This window comes from Vanellus vanellus (assembly GCF_965231255.1).
Source record: "Vanellus vanellus genome assembly, chromosome: 2".
NCBI lineage: Eukaryota > Metazoa > Chordata > Aves > Charadriiformes > Charadriidae > Vanellus > Vanellus vanellus.
This window is the reverse complement of record NC_138906.1, coordinates 91,228,389-91,247,548: the sequence shown is the minus strand read 5'-3', so window position 1 is coordinate 91,247,548 and position 19,160 is coordinate 91,228,389. Positions and strand designations below refer to the sequence as shown.

The following is a 19,160-nucleotide window of genomic DNA, read 5'->3' as shown; positions in this document are numbered from 1 at the left end:
CTGCTCCATTTCAATTCCTCAGTGTAGATTTATGTTTTACATTCTCCTTCCCCCTTCCCTCCCACCAAAAAAATAAAAAAAAAAAAGCCTGGATACATGTGTAACCAAAGACTGTACATCCCAAGTAACATCTCACTTCTCTTCACGTCACATACTATAGTCCAGCAAATGTGCTTTTCCAATGCCTAATAGAATGTCACAGGCTTTGTATTTACCTGAAATTGTAGGGTCTCAGCACTTCCCTTAGCCTGAGCTAACTTCAGTTGTGGTAACGATTGCCTCAAAGTCAGGTCTGACAAACTTATGTAGTCACTGCTTAACAGTCTATATGTTAACTGGGGCCAAGGGAGGCTAACTATGAACTTTGACTGTTAATGGGTGAAAACAGTCAATCCTTACCTGGGAACCAAAAGAAAGACCAAGTAAGCAGACTGTTACAAACTAGAAGAGTGCTGTAACCGTGTTAGAAAACGAAAATGACATTACAGTGCCAGTACACCACAGCAAACCAGCATCAGCAAAAAGACAGGGAGAACTTGCTTCACTTCCAAGGAAAAGCCATGCAGCAATACCATGAGTTTGAGATCTCATCAGATGGCATAGCTCAGCAAAGTAGAGGGGGAAAAAGAAGCCTGATTGAAAACCTTCCTTCCACTCTAACTATAAATTAAATGAGATCTAATAGGGTTTAGCTAAGCTAGCCAGACCAACTAGCTCTGGAATCAAGAGACAGTCTTCATGACACATTCAAGTAAGCAACCCTCATCCACACCTTATCCAAGGTTTGAGCACACAGAAGTGGTGATGTGTCACTGCCAAGTAGGTGACCCTTCCTAAAACAGAGAGGTTGGGAAAAATCATGGTCATTTGCAAAGGCTTATACCAGTAACTGTTCAGTAAGAGCTCATTTTCTGCAGTTTTTTCTTCAGATAACAAGTTAAATAAAGATTCATTCATACAATCAAAGGCTGCACTTGTGTTCATGAATAAACAACTTATTGTATTTGCTTGTTTTGTCACATTCAACTTTAGAAAAAACACATTCAAGGCTGACGTGTAAAACTGGTATTATCACCATACTCAAACTACATCAGTTTGATGTATGCAGCATTATGCCTACGTGGCATACATAATGAAGACATTTGGGCACCACAGCTCATTTGAGAAGCCACTTGCACACCACCTCCAACACCAATAGTAAATGCTATGTAGTATCAGAAAGAACGCACATATTAAGTTCACCAATTTGAGCATTTTAACTTATACATATACTCTCCTTAACAGTAGTGAACCGTGTTTTATACAGTTTTCCATATTAAAGTTTGCCACTTCTATAAAACTTTCTCATAATTCTTACTAACTACATTAAGACATTTAACTACACCTTTCACTAACCTTTTTGTGCTTTCAGATAACCAGTGTAGTTCAGCTATTTTACTGAATATGTATCTCCATATCCTGGGGCTCTATTCATGTTAATCTTATCTTTAAGAGGTGAAGTCAAAGCCGAAAATTTCAGTACAAAAACAAACTAGATGTTTAGAATTCTGTCTCTGGTGTAATTTCCAAGATTTTTGTTTCACTTCCTCTAGAATGTTTCAAATCATAGGCCCACACAGTGTCTATTCCCTCTCCAGTAGTATGATCTGGGATCCAGCAAGGGAAAGGAAAACGACAGGCAATGATTCTGGCATTACATTCAAGTTCTTCTTCTAGCTTCTTCTCCAACTGCAGCATCTGTTAAGCAACAATAAAAAGCTTTCAGAAGCAGTAAAAAACAGAAGCATTCTCTTTAGAATCTAATTCAAGTGGGACACTCTAAACACCACGCGGCCAACAACTCAAAGCAAACATTCTGCTGTCACTCTATGGTTAAGTTCTTGTATATTAAATACTATTGAAATTGAGCTTTGTTGGTTCCAGCTTGTTAACATATATATGTCAGTCCCTGCAGCAGTGCTGTATGAAACAGCATATAGAATCATAGAATGGTTTGGGTTGGAAAGGATCTTAAAAGGTCATCCAGTCCAACCTCCCCTGCAACAAACAGGGACATCTTCAACTACATCAGTTTGCTCAGAGCCCTATCCAACCTGACCTTGAATGTTTCCAGGGATGGGGCATCTACCAAGCTCTCTGGGCAACCTGTTCCAGTGTTTCACCACCCACATCATAAAAAAATTTCTTCCTTATGTCTAGTCTGAATCTATGCTCTTTTAGTTGAAAACCATTACCCCTTGTCCTATTGCACCAGTCCCTGCTAAAAAGTTTGTCCCCGTCTGTCCTGTAGGCCCCCTTTAAATACTGAAAGGTATTTAAATACTGAAAGGTCTCCCCGGAGTCTTCTCTTCTCCAGGCTGAACAACCCTAACTTTCTCAGCCTGTCCTCAGAGGTGCTCCTGCCCTCTGATCATTTCTGTGGCCCTCCTCTGGACCCACTCCAACAGGTCCATGGCTTTCCAGTACTGAGGGCTCCAGAGCTAGATGCAGTACTCCAGGTGGGGTCTCACCAGAGTAGAGGGACAGAATCACCTCCCTCAACCTGCTGGCCATGATTCCTTTGATGCAGAGCAGGATACAGTTGGCTTTCAGGTCTGTGAGCACACATTGTTGGCTTATGTCCAGCTTTTTATCCACCAGTACCCCCAAGTCCTTCTTACAGTGCTGCTTTCAATCCCTTCATCCCCCAGCCTGCATTGATACCAGGGGTTGCCCCGACCCAGGTGCAGAACCTTGCACTTGGCTTTGTTGAACCTCATGATGTTCACACAGGCCCACTTGAGACTGTCCAGGTCCCTCTGGATGGCATCCCATCCCTCAGGCATGTCAACCGCACCACTGAGCATGGTGTCATCTGCAAATCTGCTGAAAGTGCACTTGATCCCCCTGTCTATGTCACTGATGAAGAGACTGAACAGCACTAGTCCCAGTACAGACCCCTGAGGGACACCACCACTGATCCACATCTGAACATTAAACTGTTGGCTATTACTCTCTCCATGGGACCATCCAGTCAATTCCTCATCCACCGAACAGTTCACCCATCAAATCCATATCTCTCCAATTTAGAGATAACGATGTTGTGGGGGACCATGTCAAATACCACAGTACAACTCTCCTTGGTTGAAGACCTACACTCTAGCTTTCCTCCATTTGCAAAAATTGAGCAGATATGAAAGCCAAGGGAAAATATAACTATTCCTGCAGAATACAGCAACACCCTGCCCAGTCAGATAGAGTATCTCCAACTATATACTTTCAAATTCTGCTATGGATTAAGTGAGAAATGAATTAACACATACAGACTTCAAAGTAATTTCTTTCCCAACCCAAATAGTGATTAAGTTTTGGGGGAAAAAAAAAAAAAAAAAGAAACTTGTTAGATTCAGCCATTTTTGTCCTTTGAAAGAGTCTGATGTTACGCTTAAGTAGATCAGTGCACATCCATTTGGAATTCCTTTTATTCTTACATATTGTATCTATCTTCAGTAGTAATTATAACAGCAAGCTCCATGGTTTACTTGTTACGTGTAAAAAAAAATTATTTACTTTGATATTGTGACATAGAATTTAAATATTAAAAGGTTAAACAAATACAGCTCAATTTAAGTCACAAAGGACACAAAATAAATAAGAAATTCACAAAAACCAAACCACAACAGAACATTATTAGAAAACAAGACTAACTGAAGAAAACGCATTTCCAAAGGCTGCAGATAGCTTTTGCTATCACATACGTGGCAGGGTGTGCCTCTAATGTAACATCCTATTATAGCTACATTTAAGCTTACAATGGAATATTTTAGGAAAATTATAGTCATGGATCTAATATATCAAAGAGTTACCTCTGAACATTTTTAAGCATTCTGTGCTCTGATTTCATCCATACAGCAACTGCTTTTAAACATTTTTGCTACCGAACCTTAAATAAACTAGGAAAATAAGCCCATTTTGTTATCTCAAACTCAACTCAGACACCAGAAAAGGAAGGACTAAGTTGTTACAGAAATCACAAATATAGATATAGACATGAGATGTCACTGATTGTCATAATTAATCATTAAAAGTTGGCTATATTAGCTCAAATTAAAAAACTTAATTAATAGTTCGGCCAAAAAGAATTATATCCTTGAACCAAACAGTCAAAGTATTTTTTAAGCTAAATCTCTCAGTAGCATTATATGTCATAATTATACTGTATTTTTTATCAAGCTATGGTTCGAGTTGTTGTATGTCTGCATAGATACACAGTTTAGTAAAGCTTTTGTACAGTATATAATCAGTTAAAATACACAGAAGCTGTGAACATGAACACCTGCAAAGAATTCTGTCACCCCACCTGGAACAAGTAAAAGTCTCTCTGCAATGACTCATAGACAAACACACCTTCCCCCAGCCACTTGCAAGAACAGAGAGGTCTTAGTCTTCCCTGAAGATCAATAAATCCAAATTCTGTAAACTAATCTTGGCTATGAAATGGAAGCATTGTGTGACAGTATCAAATCAGACCAGCATTATTAAAAAAAAGCTAAAGAGATCTATTGCCCTAAGTAAAAAAGACAAAATGCATTAAAGTTTCTAGAAAATCAATTTAGTCATTCAGGAGGCTAAGCATTCACAACTTCCTAAGTAAATTTAAGCATTCACAACTTCCTAAGTAAATTTAAAGGGGACCATGACCAAATGAATGCTCAGGAGACACAGTACTTCATATAGAACATCATAGGATCTGTTACATTTATGACAGCATTTTTATTGGAATAATTTAGTCTAGTATTTACTGAGTTTACTGAAGTTATTCTGAGTCCTATAGCTACTCTTTGTATCATAGCTGTTACTAATTTATCACACTTTATACTGTTACATTTAAAGTTAAACCAATATTTCTGCTAGGTGTACTCACTTTTTCCCAGGGCATTTTTTAATTTCTAGTTTACTGGAATATCTTTCTTCAACTGCCCCTCAGAGTAATTGCAGAATTTCTGGCCGCAAATTCAAATATTTATACTGCCCCCTCCTGGAACTCAAACTACAAAGCACATAACATCCAAACCTGGCAACATCTGTAGCACAAGTAACATCATGTTATCACTAATACACCACCCACAAAAGGTTGGGTGGGGTGGGGGCGAGGAATGCATTTTCACTTCAGTTTCCAATATGAGTTACTATTTGAACCTGAAGTAGCTATTCAATTCCAATGCTGTTAAAGAAAAACCAGAGAATAAGGAAGCACTATTATGCTTCGTTACATCTTCTGTCTGCTATTACCGAAATATCATTGGTCTATGTTGTATGGTATAGCAGCACATAAAGCTCCTCACTCATTTCATCCCACATCTGCCTTAGCAGAGGAAGAAACAATACAGAAGCAGTTAAAGGTTATTTCTCTTTCAATCCTCCACATGCATTCAACCTATATAGAAGATTCTACTAATAGATCAAAATATCAAGAACATTTAAATAGATGAGATTTTTTTTCCCTATTCAAGTAAAAAGAGAAAAAGAAAACTAGATCAAGCTGAAAGCCAAAGCGACCGTAAAGTCTGACTGAATTTATCAAATATATCACTAAAGCAGTCACAACGCAACTCAATTTCTACACTGGTTTTGAAGAACGGATTTTCCCCAGGCACACAACGAACACAGGCTACAAAGCCTTCCTAAAAGGCAAAGAATTTGTAGACTTGTACTCTAGCAATTATACTTGAAGTATTTGTCTCCCTTCCTAAACCCTTACAGTCTAACACGGGCAAGGGATTATTTTAATATACTAGCTGCTGGACTATTTGGGGTGACCTGGCTTTTGGAGAAGAAGATAAGCAAGGTTCAATCCTCTAAGAAGGTTCCCAAAAATCAACTGTAGCAAATTTCCTACTCCATCCTCTCCCTGCAAACTCCTCATTTTTTTAGTATGAAAATATGAAATTTTCAAGAACCAATCTACAACCATCCCCCCAAGCAACTTGAGCACAGCAGCTTTCATTTTGATTCTAAACTAATGGACAGAAAATACTTCTCAGAAAAATACGTATCTTTTCAGAGCTCCAGTCTGCATACTGTCACAAGTGTTACCAAGTTTTATCATGGACATTAATAAGCAACAATGAAATATCAAAATATTAGTACCAACTACATTTAACATTCTGCAGGTTGGATCATTTTGCAGATAATGTACTAACACTGTACTGCCTCAGTATTAAAATCATCAAAAAATACAAAAAGTAAAACTTACCATTTGAGGTACACCAAAAACAACAATGTTTGTATAATGGGAAAAAGAAACCTAAAATAAAATTTGAGAACAAGTCTTAATGAAAATGGCATTTATATTTGGAGAATTTCTCACCATTCTCTTCCCCTAATCCCTCTAGCTGCACTCTTTTCAACAGGGACTTGGACCAAAACAAGAAAGAAGATCCCACACAAATTTCCACATAAGGACAACTTTATGTTGCTGAACAGCACAAAACTTTAGTGCCTGGCCAAGAACATGGCATCAATTCTAGTAGCACAGAAAGTATTGATTTAGAAAATACCTATGTGATTTTACTCGTGACTAAGTTTTTCCACAACTCCTATATATGTTGAAATGAGGTATATTTTCAGTTTCCTCCCACTTGTGTTAAATGTTAGCTATCTATAAAAGCTTTCCAGGCATTCCAATTACAGGGTTCTTCCAGTTAGCACCTTGAAGTTTTCTGATGCTCCTCTGTGAACAAAGATAAAAACAGTACATTCACACTGTCCTCCAAAATTCTCGATATCCACTTTATCCATTAAAAAAATGCCATTCTTAAACAAACAAGCCAGGAAAAAAAAAAAAAAAAAAAAAAACACACATAACTTTGACAGGAATAGCAGGGGAGGGGCCCACATAAATATGACCCCAAAAAATCCACCTCATTAAAGAAGCAATCATGACTCAAGTGACTGAAAATTGCAAAAAATTCTGTCACGTGTAAGTTACCTTAAAGCAACACTGAAAACCAGGTAACACATGGCACAGCTAGAACAGAACACATCTGATGAAATGTCAAATGAGATTGTGATCTTGTGCAGCAGGTAAGAGTCTTGTAACTGACTCCACAGAACCAGCTCTCACTGAAGCCTGACATTACAGCAGCCCACATCATCCATCAGGCACAAGCATGACATACTATGCTCAAGGACCCTGTACTGAAAAAGGACAGCACTTCACTGAAGCACAAAACAAGCAGAGCAGTGTATTGTGCTGAGTCGAGCTTCTATGGGCTCCAGTACTTTTCTCAAAGCCCAATACAGCACCCTGCGGCCAGACAGCATTCTGGTTCTTTCAAGAAAGCATGTCCAAATTTTGGAAATCTCTCAAACATCCCAGATTTTCTCACATACTTCATCACCTACCTTCCATAAGTCCGAAATATAAAATTTGGTGTTCTGATGTACTCCATCTCTCCATGCACGGTATCTGGAGTACCAGACTAGCCAGGGATTTAATTCATAACCAACAGCTTTGAAGCCCCTTTTTGCAGCTGCTATCACCTACAAGGAAGAAAATAAATCTTCACTTCGAAACAGAGAAAGCATATTCATCTAAAGAGGAGCACACAGTTACGAAAGTGCATTCCTGGGATTTATATTGTAAATAAAAGTAAATCACACAGCTTTTAAACCCCAACAGATTAGTAGTATAGTGAACAAAAACTCAAACTACATTTTAATATTATGACTAGTCCCATTGAAATTAATAGATATATTCAGATGAACAAAATGAACCACTTAAACATTCACAGGGCAAAGCTGTAAGCTTGTAGTACATCTATGATTTACATAAAAGTTTAATTTAACATATTCGTGACACTATCTTGGAATTAAAGAGTACCAAAATCGACCATAGAGAGAACAGTGAAATACACAAGCAGATATGCTCAAAATTAGAGCATTTATTTGATAAGCAGTGATGGGTAGGCACTCGAGAGACCCCTGAATCAGAGCCAAAATGACCTGCTGACAGAAAGAGTATGAAAGTAATTTGTTGACCTATATTAAAAAAAAATTAAGTCAAAAATTTAAATGTCAGTTAAAAATTTGAAAAAAAAAAAAAACCACACATAAATCTCGCAGCACAGCTTTCATCCAACGCTAAGCTTCATTTATCATTTTAAAAGGCAAAAGGTAATTCAGGTAACAAATAGATTTTCAAAGACATTCCTCTAAATTAGACCTCAAGATTTAGAATTGTTAAACTGTATTGCAAGTGTCTTCGAACAAGATCAAAACCTACTAATTTTTTAGAAAAAGAAAAAAAAACCACTAAGGAAAATACAAAAAGGCACTAGTTTCCAGAATTGAAGTTTAAGTGATAATTTAAAAGGTTACTGTCAAATTTTAATCAGGAAAAGCCTGATGAAGTATGAATTACAGAACAGGCAAGGTGAAATCAGGAAGAAATATACATTTCTCAACAGAACTTCTCAAACAGCATTATTTGGGCAGTGTGTTTCACACTATCAATATAATGCATCTTCCATCATGCACCCAGCATTTGCAAATATACTAAAATAATATGACATTTTTACCATGCTTGGAAATAAAAATATTTATCCACCAATTACACCTGAGTAAGTGCTAAATATTTAAAAGCATCTGAACAGAAGCTCATCTTTTTTCAGGACACATGCAACACCAAACATTCAGTTTCAGGCACCTGGCTCTCCAATTAGCTTCAGCCTCCATTAAGGCACACACACACAAAATCAGAATTAAACACACAGTACCTAATCAAATTAGGTGCCTCAGATGAGGGTCAAGAGCCAGAATGCTGACCAGAGAGGGCATCAGAAACTGCAGTTCCCTTTTACCTACATGCTTTCCTCTATTCCCTACTTGGGCACAATATCTTCTAAGCCACCTTCACAGATTTGGATTTCCAAGTCAAATTTTTTAATGTGGACAAATGGTTGGCTCATTCGCATGAAATATGGACAAAAGTAGCATTCAAGAACTTTCTTGTTTCCATCAAAAACCCACTTAGTGCACCATCCTGTTACTAAAACTGACTTGCAGCAGACATTTAGGAAGTGATACACAAAACACCACAACTACAAAAAAAAAAACAAGACCGTTCTCTACTATACCCTCACTGCCACATTTCACAAGTAGGGGTTCAGACAGTGTCCTGGAAGCACAGTATCACTTTGGCTTTGGTGATTCTCACCATTTCTCTTGGTAATTATTCTAGTTTCACCACATTCATTTTGAAGCAGGCCAGCCAGCACTGCACAAAGGTGTGAAGACTTCAGTTCTAACAATACCAGGATTTTTATTCTTGTAATCCATCACTCATTTCTCATTCTCTTTTGTTCCTCTATAACCTTCAGACAATGAGCATAGAGCTGCAGCTCCAAAAGCAGTGCTATTTAATCTCACATCTTCACGTGCTACAGCTATACACCTACGTGGAATCACAGTCCTCTGGCGATCACACCACCAAGATCGCATTTTTTCACATGAATGCGGTGCAACTCTGTCCAGCCAACAGGATGAGGTTATCACTTTGTACACCACCTTGTCAAGCTGCAGGTAAGACTGCCACAAAAATATTGATTACTCACCTAAACTGAATGTAAACCTTTCTGAGCTTTAAGCCTTTACCCAAGACTCAAACCAAAACACTGGATGCCAAAGATAAGACATTCATAAACACGAGAAAACGACAGCAGCCACAGCTAAAGCATTTGGCACTTTTTTGAGAGATGATATAAAAGGAAGGCAACATCTGTAACTTACAATACGGCCATCCCCGCTACCAATGTCAACTAGGGTGCCACTTCTGTTTTCTAACATTTTCAGCACATTCTGGATCTGGGTGGAAGTTGCAGGAACAAAGGGCAGGCACACTCTCCTCAGTGCTGGGGTCACGAAGGGGATGACCGCAGCATACAGGGCCACCAAGGTCCCACCGACACCAGCAGTGACCACCAGCCCCCAGACCCTCTTTCGGGAGTCACCCTCGCACGCTTCCTGCGGGCCTGCTGCCTGGCTCTCCTTCACCAGCGCCTTCGACATCACACCTAGACGGATGTTAAAAAGAGCATTTTCTCCAATAGCTTTATTGTGCGCTCGTTTGAGACAAAGCACTATATTGTAGCAAAGAAACATCAGGAAATAGCCTTATACCCCTCTAGCTGATTCCTAGACGCTAGGGAGACGTGACTACCACTGCTCTTGAGAAGCTGAAGCTCCAGGTTAAGGAGAGCAGTTTCCTTTCAAGGCCGTAGTTCTGCCCCTCCTCCCCCACCGCCGGCCGGGCAGCACCGCACCGGAACAGCTGGCGGGCGGCGCAGGCAGAGCCCTCCCCGCCAGGGACCGCCCGCAGCCTACGCTCAGGGAAACAAACGTCCGCCCCTCAGCAGTTATCGTTCTTCCCTTCGGGAGAAGCTTTCCTCCAGAGCACAACGCCCCCGAAGGCGCAAGGCCGGCCGGCCGCCCGCCCGCCGCCTCCGCCACCGAGCCTCCCCCACCCGCCCTCCCTCAGTACCAACAAGCAGCCCCCTCTCCGCCGGCGGTATTTATCAGGGAGGGCAATACCACTTTGTCATGCGGGGGAGGGTGAAAACTTCCTGAAGGCGCTTCGGAGAGAGACGGCGCGCACCCTTCCGCCGTATCTCCGTCCCTACTTCTTCGTGTTACGTCGCCCGGTACAACCCTCTACTGCCGCGCCTGGTGCCCGTATTCTATCTAATATAGTATCCTCTGTTACCGCTCCTCCCCCCCCGAGCTGTGGGACGGCGCCGCCGCGCAACATCCCCCGTGCCGGATGCTTCCAGAAAGGTCCTCTGGAGGCGCCACATAGGTCCCGGCCGCGAAATGTGTCGCGGGGCTGCCGGCTGCGCAGGCGCGGAGCCGCGCGCCAGTGGGCGTGCTGCGTCACGGCGCGGCGGGCGCGGCGGCATCCGGCTCGTGCTTGCCCGGTGTGCGGGAGCGGCGGCAGCCATGTCGGCCATGGGGACTCTGGCGTTTGACGAGTATGGGCGCCCCTTCCTCATCCTCAAGGATCAGGAGCGCAAGACGCGCCTCATGGGGCTCGAGGCGCTCAAGGTGAGCGGGCGGCCGCTGGGGCCGCCGATCCGTCCGCGGGCTCTCGCTCGCTGGGCGGGCCGCGCCGCGCCGCGCCGCGCCGCGCCATGCTGTCGTGAGGGGAGCGGGCGCCGTTAGGCCTCGGCGGGAGGATGGAGCCTGTTGAGACGGAGTGGCCCCGCGCTTGTTTTCTGCCCTGTGGCAGCTGCAGGGCGCCTGAAGTCTGGTCTAGGCCCGGAGGCGGGGAGGGAAGGCATCTCCTCCGGGGCTGGTAATCCGCCACCCGCGCGGTGGGGTCTCCGTGCCGTGGGTCGTGTGGCCTCGGGGTGATCTTTCCTTTAGATGTGGTGCTTTCCCGATGGCTCCTGGTCGCCGTGGGAAGGGAGCCTCCTCGCAGTTCCCCCCCCGCTTTAGCCCGTGTCTCGTTCCCATCCCTCTCCCCTTAGCCCCCCTCCCCTCCCATGTGAAGCTCTATCGTTGTTCCCAAGAAGGGCCGTGGCTGAGCGAGCAGGCAGCCTTGTATGAATGCGTGTGCTTTAAATACTGATGGAAGAGTGGAGTAAAATTGTACTGGCTTCTCCTTTTAGCGTTGCTTGCTTCAGTTGCTTCCCAGCTTTAAATCTCGGGGCTGTCGTCGTCGCTGCTCCTCTTTTGGATGCCTTAGAGGTGCAAATGCAAGCCGTGCAAGAAGAGGCACTGGAAATGTTTCTGGCATAAAAACACTACGCATATATTGATTTTTTTTTTTTTTTTCAGTCATGATCGGCTGTTGTCAGTTAAATTACAGTATTTACGTTAGGTTTTTTCCCTGTAGTTTTCTTACCTTAATATTATGATTTTGGGATGCATGATAATGATTTAACTTATTTCTCCTTTGTTTTATAGTCTCACATAATGGCAGCAAAGGCCGTAGCAAGTACTCTGAGAACATCCCTTGGGCCCAATGGTAATAATGAAATAATTTTAATGGTTCTTCCTCAGTAATTGTTTTTGGGGAATTTTCTAGATTTGCCTTCATGCTTTGAATATATTTTTTAGGCTTGGATAAAATGATGGTGGACAAAGATGGCGAGGTGACTGTGACAAATGATGGTGCTACCATCCTGAATATGATGGATGTGGATCACCAGATAGCCAAACTTATGGTGGAGCTGTCTAAATCTCAAGATGATGAGATTGGGGATGGAACTACTGGAGTCGTTGGTAAGAAAAGATTTTAACTTAGCTTTTGGAGCTTTAAAATCAAGCTGCTTCACCTATTTTAAGAAATTTTGTGTGAAGTGATAGTTTCTCTGTAGCACATTTTTAGAATATTTACTGCTTCAGTATTTTTGTGAGGTTTTGTAATAGAAGTCTTTTAATCACAAAGATGCTTTTGTATCTTTTCTAAGTATGGTTACATTTGAAGTTAGTGTTGGGAGTCCTCTTTGTGCTTTACATTTTTTTTTTTGCATAATTTTCTTCCATAATCATCTCTCTGTCCCGCCTTGGTGCCCATGCTTCCTTTTGGTCTAACATAATGCAGTTTTCTTTCTAAGCATAGCAAGTAGGGGGTTGTTTAGCGTTACTTTGTCATTTAAGAAATCTCGAACCATTTAAATATTACAGAAAAAAAAAAAAGGTGTATTTTAAATCTTTTGATAATGTATTAAAATGATGCTTCACTCTCTGGAAGAGTAAACATTATTTTAAAATTTTGTTTTATAGTTCTGGCTGGAGCGTTATTGGAACAGGCTGAGCAATTACTAGATCGTGGTATTCACCCTATCAGAATAGCAGACGGTTATGAGCAGGCAGCCCGCATTGCTATTGAGCATCTAGACAAAATCAGTGACAGCTTTCCAGTTGATCCCCAGAACATTGAACCTCTGATTCAGACAGCAAAGACAACGCTAGGCTCTAAAGTGTAAGTCACAAAAACTTCATAAGAATATTTACCTTTCCCTTAAAAACACTTTGAGTTGAAAGGAGAAATCCTGGTGTTTACTTGTGTTTCGATAGATTATTAAATTATTTGTATTATTGGAGTAGCTGTCAAAGGCACTTTTTTTTCGCTAATTTTTCAATGGACCCAAGTCTCAGGATAAGAAATTCCAAATCCTTTTTCTCTCAAGGGTCAACTCTATGAGGTTAAACAGCTGCAAAATCAATTTCATTCTAACCTGTTCTGTTAGTTCCAGATTTCTGCACCATAGTAAATTCCAAGACTAATTCGAACCTTTTAAAACTAATGAAGTGTTATATTTCAAAGGTTTGTGTTGGTGGGTTCTTTTTCCTAAAAAAAAAAGTTGTAGGATAGTTCCATAAGTGCATTTTTCAATATATGTTCTTTGTGTATTATATAAATTCAGGCACTGTAAGGGCTTCAGTTGCAAAGCTGTCTTAAAAGTGGTTTCTGTGACCTGAATGTTTCTTAGTAGTTAATTCTCTTTGCTTATTTCAAATCTGTATCTTGAGACCGCTACCACAAAGACTACTTTGACAAACCATATTGCATGTTCTATTTTCTACCACTTTTAGCATCTTTTATTTTTGTGAACAAACGAGCAAGACCCCCTCTTAATGCAGCATACAAAAGTTGTTAGCTATAGTGATCCTTTTCTGTTCAAGATTGATAGAATCACTTTTTTCTTCCAAACTGTGGAAATATAACGCAGCTTTATTGTTGTTTTTTTTAAAACATAGAGTTAACCGTTGTCACAGACAAATGGCAGAAATTGCTGTAAATGCTGTACTGACAGTAGCAGATATGGAACGTAAAGATGTTGATTTTGAGCTGATCAAAGTACAAGGCAAAGTGGGAGGTAGACTGGAAGATACACAGTTGGTTAAAGGAGTGATTGTGGATAAAGATTTCAGTCATCCACAGATGCCTAAAGTAAGTGATGTCACTGTGTGTGTCTCTCATCTGTAATGGCTTAAATAAGATTGTCTAGCCCACTTCAAATGCTGTCCTAGCATTTCTTAAGTATTTAAACAGTGTTGTGGTTTGGCTTAGTTTTTCACCCATGTATCAACTGAGAAATGGGAGAGGAGCATTAAATTCTTCATGTTGGAAGAGACCAAGTTAGAATTTACAACAATCTTAAAAAAATTGAGAAGTAGTGGGGGGGTTGCTGTACAAGTAAGTGAGGACAAGTGCACACTTCTATGTTGAAGGAGAAATAGCCATAGTGTGTAATATGTTTAAGATGCTTAATGCAACTCAGTATCAAGAGATGCTTCTACTGTTCTTAAGCTTTATGAGTTATTGTGTTGTCCTGTTGGGAGCACTTCAGAAGCTGACCTTTTGTTATCTTTGGTGTAGGTAAGGTCTGCAAGTTTTTGTGCAGCGTACTTAAGGAAAGATGGAGGCAATTTAGAATTTCTGCTATTCTAAAGTATCTTTCTAGTAGGTGACAATTCTATAAAAAGGAAGACTGGTGGAAAATATCAGGATTGTAATACAGAAGACACGGCTGTGAAGATGAGTGTGTAGTGTTCTCAGTGGTTGCAGTGGATAGGAAAGCAAATAATGCTTTCGTTAAAGTTTGTTGTTTTGTGGGTTTTTTTTAACATCTAAACTATAAAAAGACATCACTGGTAAAGATTGTTAAGTGGTTAAACAGTCTTGAAGCTGTGATATTTCTTCTAAGTGGGTTAGAGAGACTCGATGGAATTGTTTGGGTATGGTTAGTTTCACTTCAGAATCCATCAAATTATCTTCAAATTTCTTTAAAAACCCAGAGATAGGAGGATATGTCTGTATGTTGTGCAAATATGAGAAGAAGGTGTTACTGAGGTCAAAACTTGATTATTTTTTTATTTATTTTAATTGTACAGGAGCTTAAAGATGCTAAAATTGCAATCCTTACTTGTCCGTTCGAACCACCTAAGCCTAAAACCAAGCATAAGCTTGATGTCACATCTGTGGAAGATTACAAGGCACTGCAGAAATATGAAAAGGAGAAGTTTGAAGAGATGGTGAAACAGGTAGTCTTTAGGATTATTTCTGGTTTTGATGTTTTTCATAGCCTTTACACAAAATAGCATAGTGCATTGATTTATTTCTGGAAAAGAGCTAATGATCCTGATAAGAGCAACATACAAGCAGTTGTAAGGCTATGAATAAAAGTTAAGTTTATGTAAGATATACACCCTGGTTTGAAATGTACTTTCGTCTCCATCTGTGGCAGATGGTTCTTTTTCAGACTTGTGTTTTGAGAAAATTAGGAGAATTAAAGCCATGAAGAAATTGTTTTTCATTCCTGGGTTAGTTCTGCTCAGAAGATTGATGTTGTGTGTTGCTTTCAGATAAAAGACACTGGTGCAAATCTTGCTATTTGCCAGTGGGGTTTTGATGATGAGGCAAATCACTTACTGCTCCAGAATGAGCTGCCTGCTGTTCGTTGGGTTGGTGGACCTGAAATAGAAGTGAGTAAAATCTTCTAAAATTGGGGTTTATACCAGTGTTAAGTAATATGCTGCACCAATTAAAAGTTCAGGCTTTCTGGGTAGAACTGCATAGTTGTGCGTATGGGTCGGTGTTGGAGAAAAATCATTGGGGATATGTGGGAAGAACCTACAATGAATGGGATTATGTTTTATATTTGGAGCATATGCATGTTACTCGTTAAAGGTTTTATGTGGCTAGGAATGTTTCTGCTTTAGTCTTGCTGTTTGCAGAAAGAAGGCATCACCTGAAATACTTTGAGGTGATGGGAAGATAACCTTTTGGAGTGGGCATTTGACAGATTCTTTTCCACTGATTTTATGTTATGAAACACATAATGGAAAAGTCTTCTCAAAATTACTGATGGTTGTTTAATTTCAGTTAATCGCCATTGCAACTGGAGGCCGCATTGTTCCTCGCTTCTGTGAACTCACGGCAGAGAAGCTGGGTTTTGCGGGCATTGTCCGAGAGATCTCCTTTGGAACGACAAAGGACAGGATGCTTGTCATTGAACAGTGTCAGAATTCCAGAGCTGTGACCATTTTCATTAGAGGAGGAAATAAAATGGTGAGATGCTTAGTTTGTTACTAATGTTTGATGCATGCGTTGCTGAATGTCTAGTTTCTTCCAAAAGCATATTAACTCTTACTGGGTTTGTCTAAATTTTCCTTGCAGTGTGGACAAATAGTGGGAGGGGAGGGTTGTAGGCAGTGGTGACTGTGTGTTAGAAGTCATTTTGTTAGAAGTCATTTGTTTCGCATCCTGTGTTTTTGGGTGAAAACTTCGTTTTTTCACTATTAGACCATATATTTGAAAATACAGAAACAGTTTTATCTGTGGATGCTCTAATTTGTTTTTTTCCTCATGGGAGGGTCATTTCTATGAGTAAAGACATATTACCATTTCTGAAAGATGTAGTTTTATTATAGACCTAAGTATGTGACTTCAGATTTAGTCCGATTAAAATAAAATAAAAAACAAAAGCACCCCAAAACCACTGAATGAGACCATTTTAAATGCTTATGTACTTAAACTGATTCTTGGTTGTACTGTTACTGTTAAATTATATTTAGTATAGGTCAAGTCCTACTCTGAGGGAAAAACCTTAGGAAGAAAAGAACACAACCCCTAGTCTGAAGAGTTCTTTAAGAAAGCAAAAATGCTGCTTTAAAGGTTAGCATAACTTGTTAAAGTCCTTCTACATCTGTTGAAGTTGGGACTTGACACAAATTGCAGTCTGAAAATAATGTTGGCATTTAAATTTAAGTGTTTTGTGTCTTGGAAATATGCAAGATTGAAAGCCTTATCATGTAAGGGTTTTTATCAATTTATAGATTTAACAAATAACTTTGAAAAGGTGTGCATTTTTTTTTATTCCTTCTCTGCCAGTGGTTGTCTAACACTTTATATTTTGAAATAGTATAACATAGCAGCAGTAGAGCTGCATTAGACCCATGAAAAGATCCTACAGCTTATTTGCAGTTTCCATTTTTGTATTAAGAAATACATCTTCATAGCCTTCAGTTGTGTATATTGTAAAACATATGTTGTTTTATAATTCCAGATTATTGAAGAAGCAAAGCGATCTCTTCATGATGCGTTGTGTGTAATCCGGAATCTTGTTCGTGATAATCGTATTGTATATGGTGGTGGTGCAGCTGAAATTTCTTGTGCCTTGGCAGTTAGTGAAGCAGCAGATAAGGTAAGAAAGGAACAGTTACAACTTTCTTTAATTTATGAAGGGAAAAAAAGGATTAAGTCCAATTTAAGAGATTAAAAAAAAACAAACTTCAGAGACCTTCCAGAAAGTGCCTGTTACAGAACTTACTGGCATTCGCTGATAACAAGTGTTAAAAAGTTTCCTTCCCCTCTCTGTAAAAAGTCATTACCAGGACCTTTTTCCTTTTATGATAAGAGAAATTTAAAATTGTTTTAATTTGAAAGTAGTTACCATCCAAAGGCATTAGTTCAGTTATTGAGATACATATTCCCAAGCAAATCTGCATATCATGTATAGATTTTATAGCTAGTGTGAAAATCTGCTTTTGTTAACACTGGAGTTAATAACGGTATGAATTTAAATTTCTTTTCCCGTAGTGCCCATCTCTGGAACAATATGCTATGAGAGCTTTTGCAGATGCCCTGGAGGTAATTCCAATGGCACTTTCGGAGAACAGTGGTATGAATCCAATTCAGACTATGACCGAAGTGCGGGCTAGGCAAGTGAAGGAAAATAATCCTGCCCTCGGCATTGATTGCTTGCAGAAAGGAACAAATGGTAAGAACTGCAGTGTGGAGAAGGAGGAGTATAACAGGGTTTTCCTTCTCAAAAGCCTTACTATTTTTTTGCTTCTTGGTCTTTTTTTTTTTTTTTTTTTTTTTTTTTGAAACCTGTGCATCACTTCAGTTATGAGCTCTTGTCCCTTTTCGTAATAAATGGGAATGCAGGTGGAGAGATACATGCATGTCTACCAGGCAGAAAAATGTATAATTGCTTGAAAACCTTTATTTGGTGGCAAGATCAGTTGAAGAGGTTGACTGACCTTGTGGTACGGGAATGAAAGCTACTCAGTATGAAGCAAGAGCAGGCTGTGTTTTCAGTACTGCAGGTTTAGTGATCCAGTTTAGACTGCAGCCCTACAAACACTTGTTTTGAGTAACAGCTTGTGAAAGAAGTAAACAAAAGTTTGGAAATGTCTTTGAGTAGTGTTGTTCACACCGGTATGTATGCTAATACAGACCATAATAAGCATGTGAAGACGAAGAGACCGATGTATGAAAACTTACTTTCATGTGGACATACGCTTTTCACACTGCTGTTCTGTTGGTTTTTTCAGAAGAGAAGGTGGTAAATTTTGGAACACAATGTAAGGCATTGTGTTTATGTAAATTCATTACCTTTCTTTGACAAGGTCTTTCTGCTTTATGGCATTTGAACTTTCACCTCTTTAGTGGTTGCTATGCCCTTAAGATGCTTCTAATATTTGTATATGGAAAATGTACTCTTCAAAAAGTAATGCAGAAAGGTGAAAAGCTACAACTGGGGAAGACTTAGTTGGGAAAAGAGTTTGGATCTTAATGTTCTAAGATCTTTGGTAAGAACCCAGACATAAAACTAGTTTGTACAAATTGTCAACTACGGTGGTCAAGACTAATAATTTTAAAATGTTCTTTAAAATTACATATAAATTACTATCTCGGGTTAAATGTCACATCTAGATTTGAGGCAGGTATCTAATTCTTCTGCTTCTTTTTGGCAGATATGAAGCAGCAGCATGTTATAGAAACCTTGATTGGTAAGAAGCAGCAGATTTCTCTGGCGACTCAGGTTGTTAGAATGATTCTGAAGATTGATGATATCCGTAGGCCTGGAGAATCTGAAGAGTGAAAGTTGAAAAGCAAGAAACATTAAGGGGCCACAGCAGTAGCGAAGACAGTAGTATTCTGATGCTTCATCTTCAGCTATTTATTTGGGACACTTTTTGTTTCAGATACTGTAATGGCTAATTGTTGGAAATAAAACACAATTTAGCACTGGTGGTTTCAAGACTTGTTTCAGAAGTATCGTTGCATCTTTTCTTAGACAAGTGTGACTGTTCATAGAAAACACTTCTTGAACGTCTAGGAAAAAAACATTGATAATGCAGTAATAAAATTCCATTGGTCC

The 19,160-nt window shown here is 39.8% G+C and overlaps 2 protein-coding genes across 2 annotated transcripts; one reads left to right on the top strand and one right to left on the bottom strand.

Annotated features, from left to right (window-relative positions):
• Positions 1-1,050: 1,050 nt before the first annotated feature.
• ATPSCKMT (ATP synthase c subunit lysine N-methyltransferase) lies at positions 1,051-10,148 on the bottom strand. Its single transcript, XM_082499701.1, has 4 exons — positions 9,772-10,148; positions 7,387-7,524; positions 6,236-6,286; positions 1,051-1,737 (listed from the first exon to the last, which is right to left on the bottom strand). Exons 1-4 carry the CDS (start codon positions 10,141-10,143, stop codon positions 1,540-1,542), a joined length of 759 nt encoding a protein of 252 aa, XP_082355827.1. The 5' UTR covers positions 10,144-10,148; the 3' UTR covers positions 1,051-1,539.
• Positions 10,149-10,923: 775 nt separating this feature from the next.
• Positions 10,924-19,040, top strand: CCT5 (chaperonin containing TCP1 subunit 5). Its single transcript, XM_082479435.1, has 11 exons — positions 10,924-11,082; positions 11,947-12,007; positions 12,100-12,264; positions 12,769-12,967; positions 13,747-13,939; positions 14,884-15,033; positions 15,355-15,474; positions 15,875-16,060; positions 17,058-17,195; positions 17,591-17,771; positions 18,754-19,040. Exons 1-11 carry the CDS (start codon positions 10,978-10,980, stop codon positions 18,879-18,881), a joined length of 1,626 nt encoding a protein of 541 aa, XP_082335561.1. The 5' UTR covers positions 10,924-10,977; the 3' UTR covers positions 18,882-19,040.
• Positions 19,041-19,160: the final 120 nt, after the last annotated feature.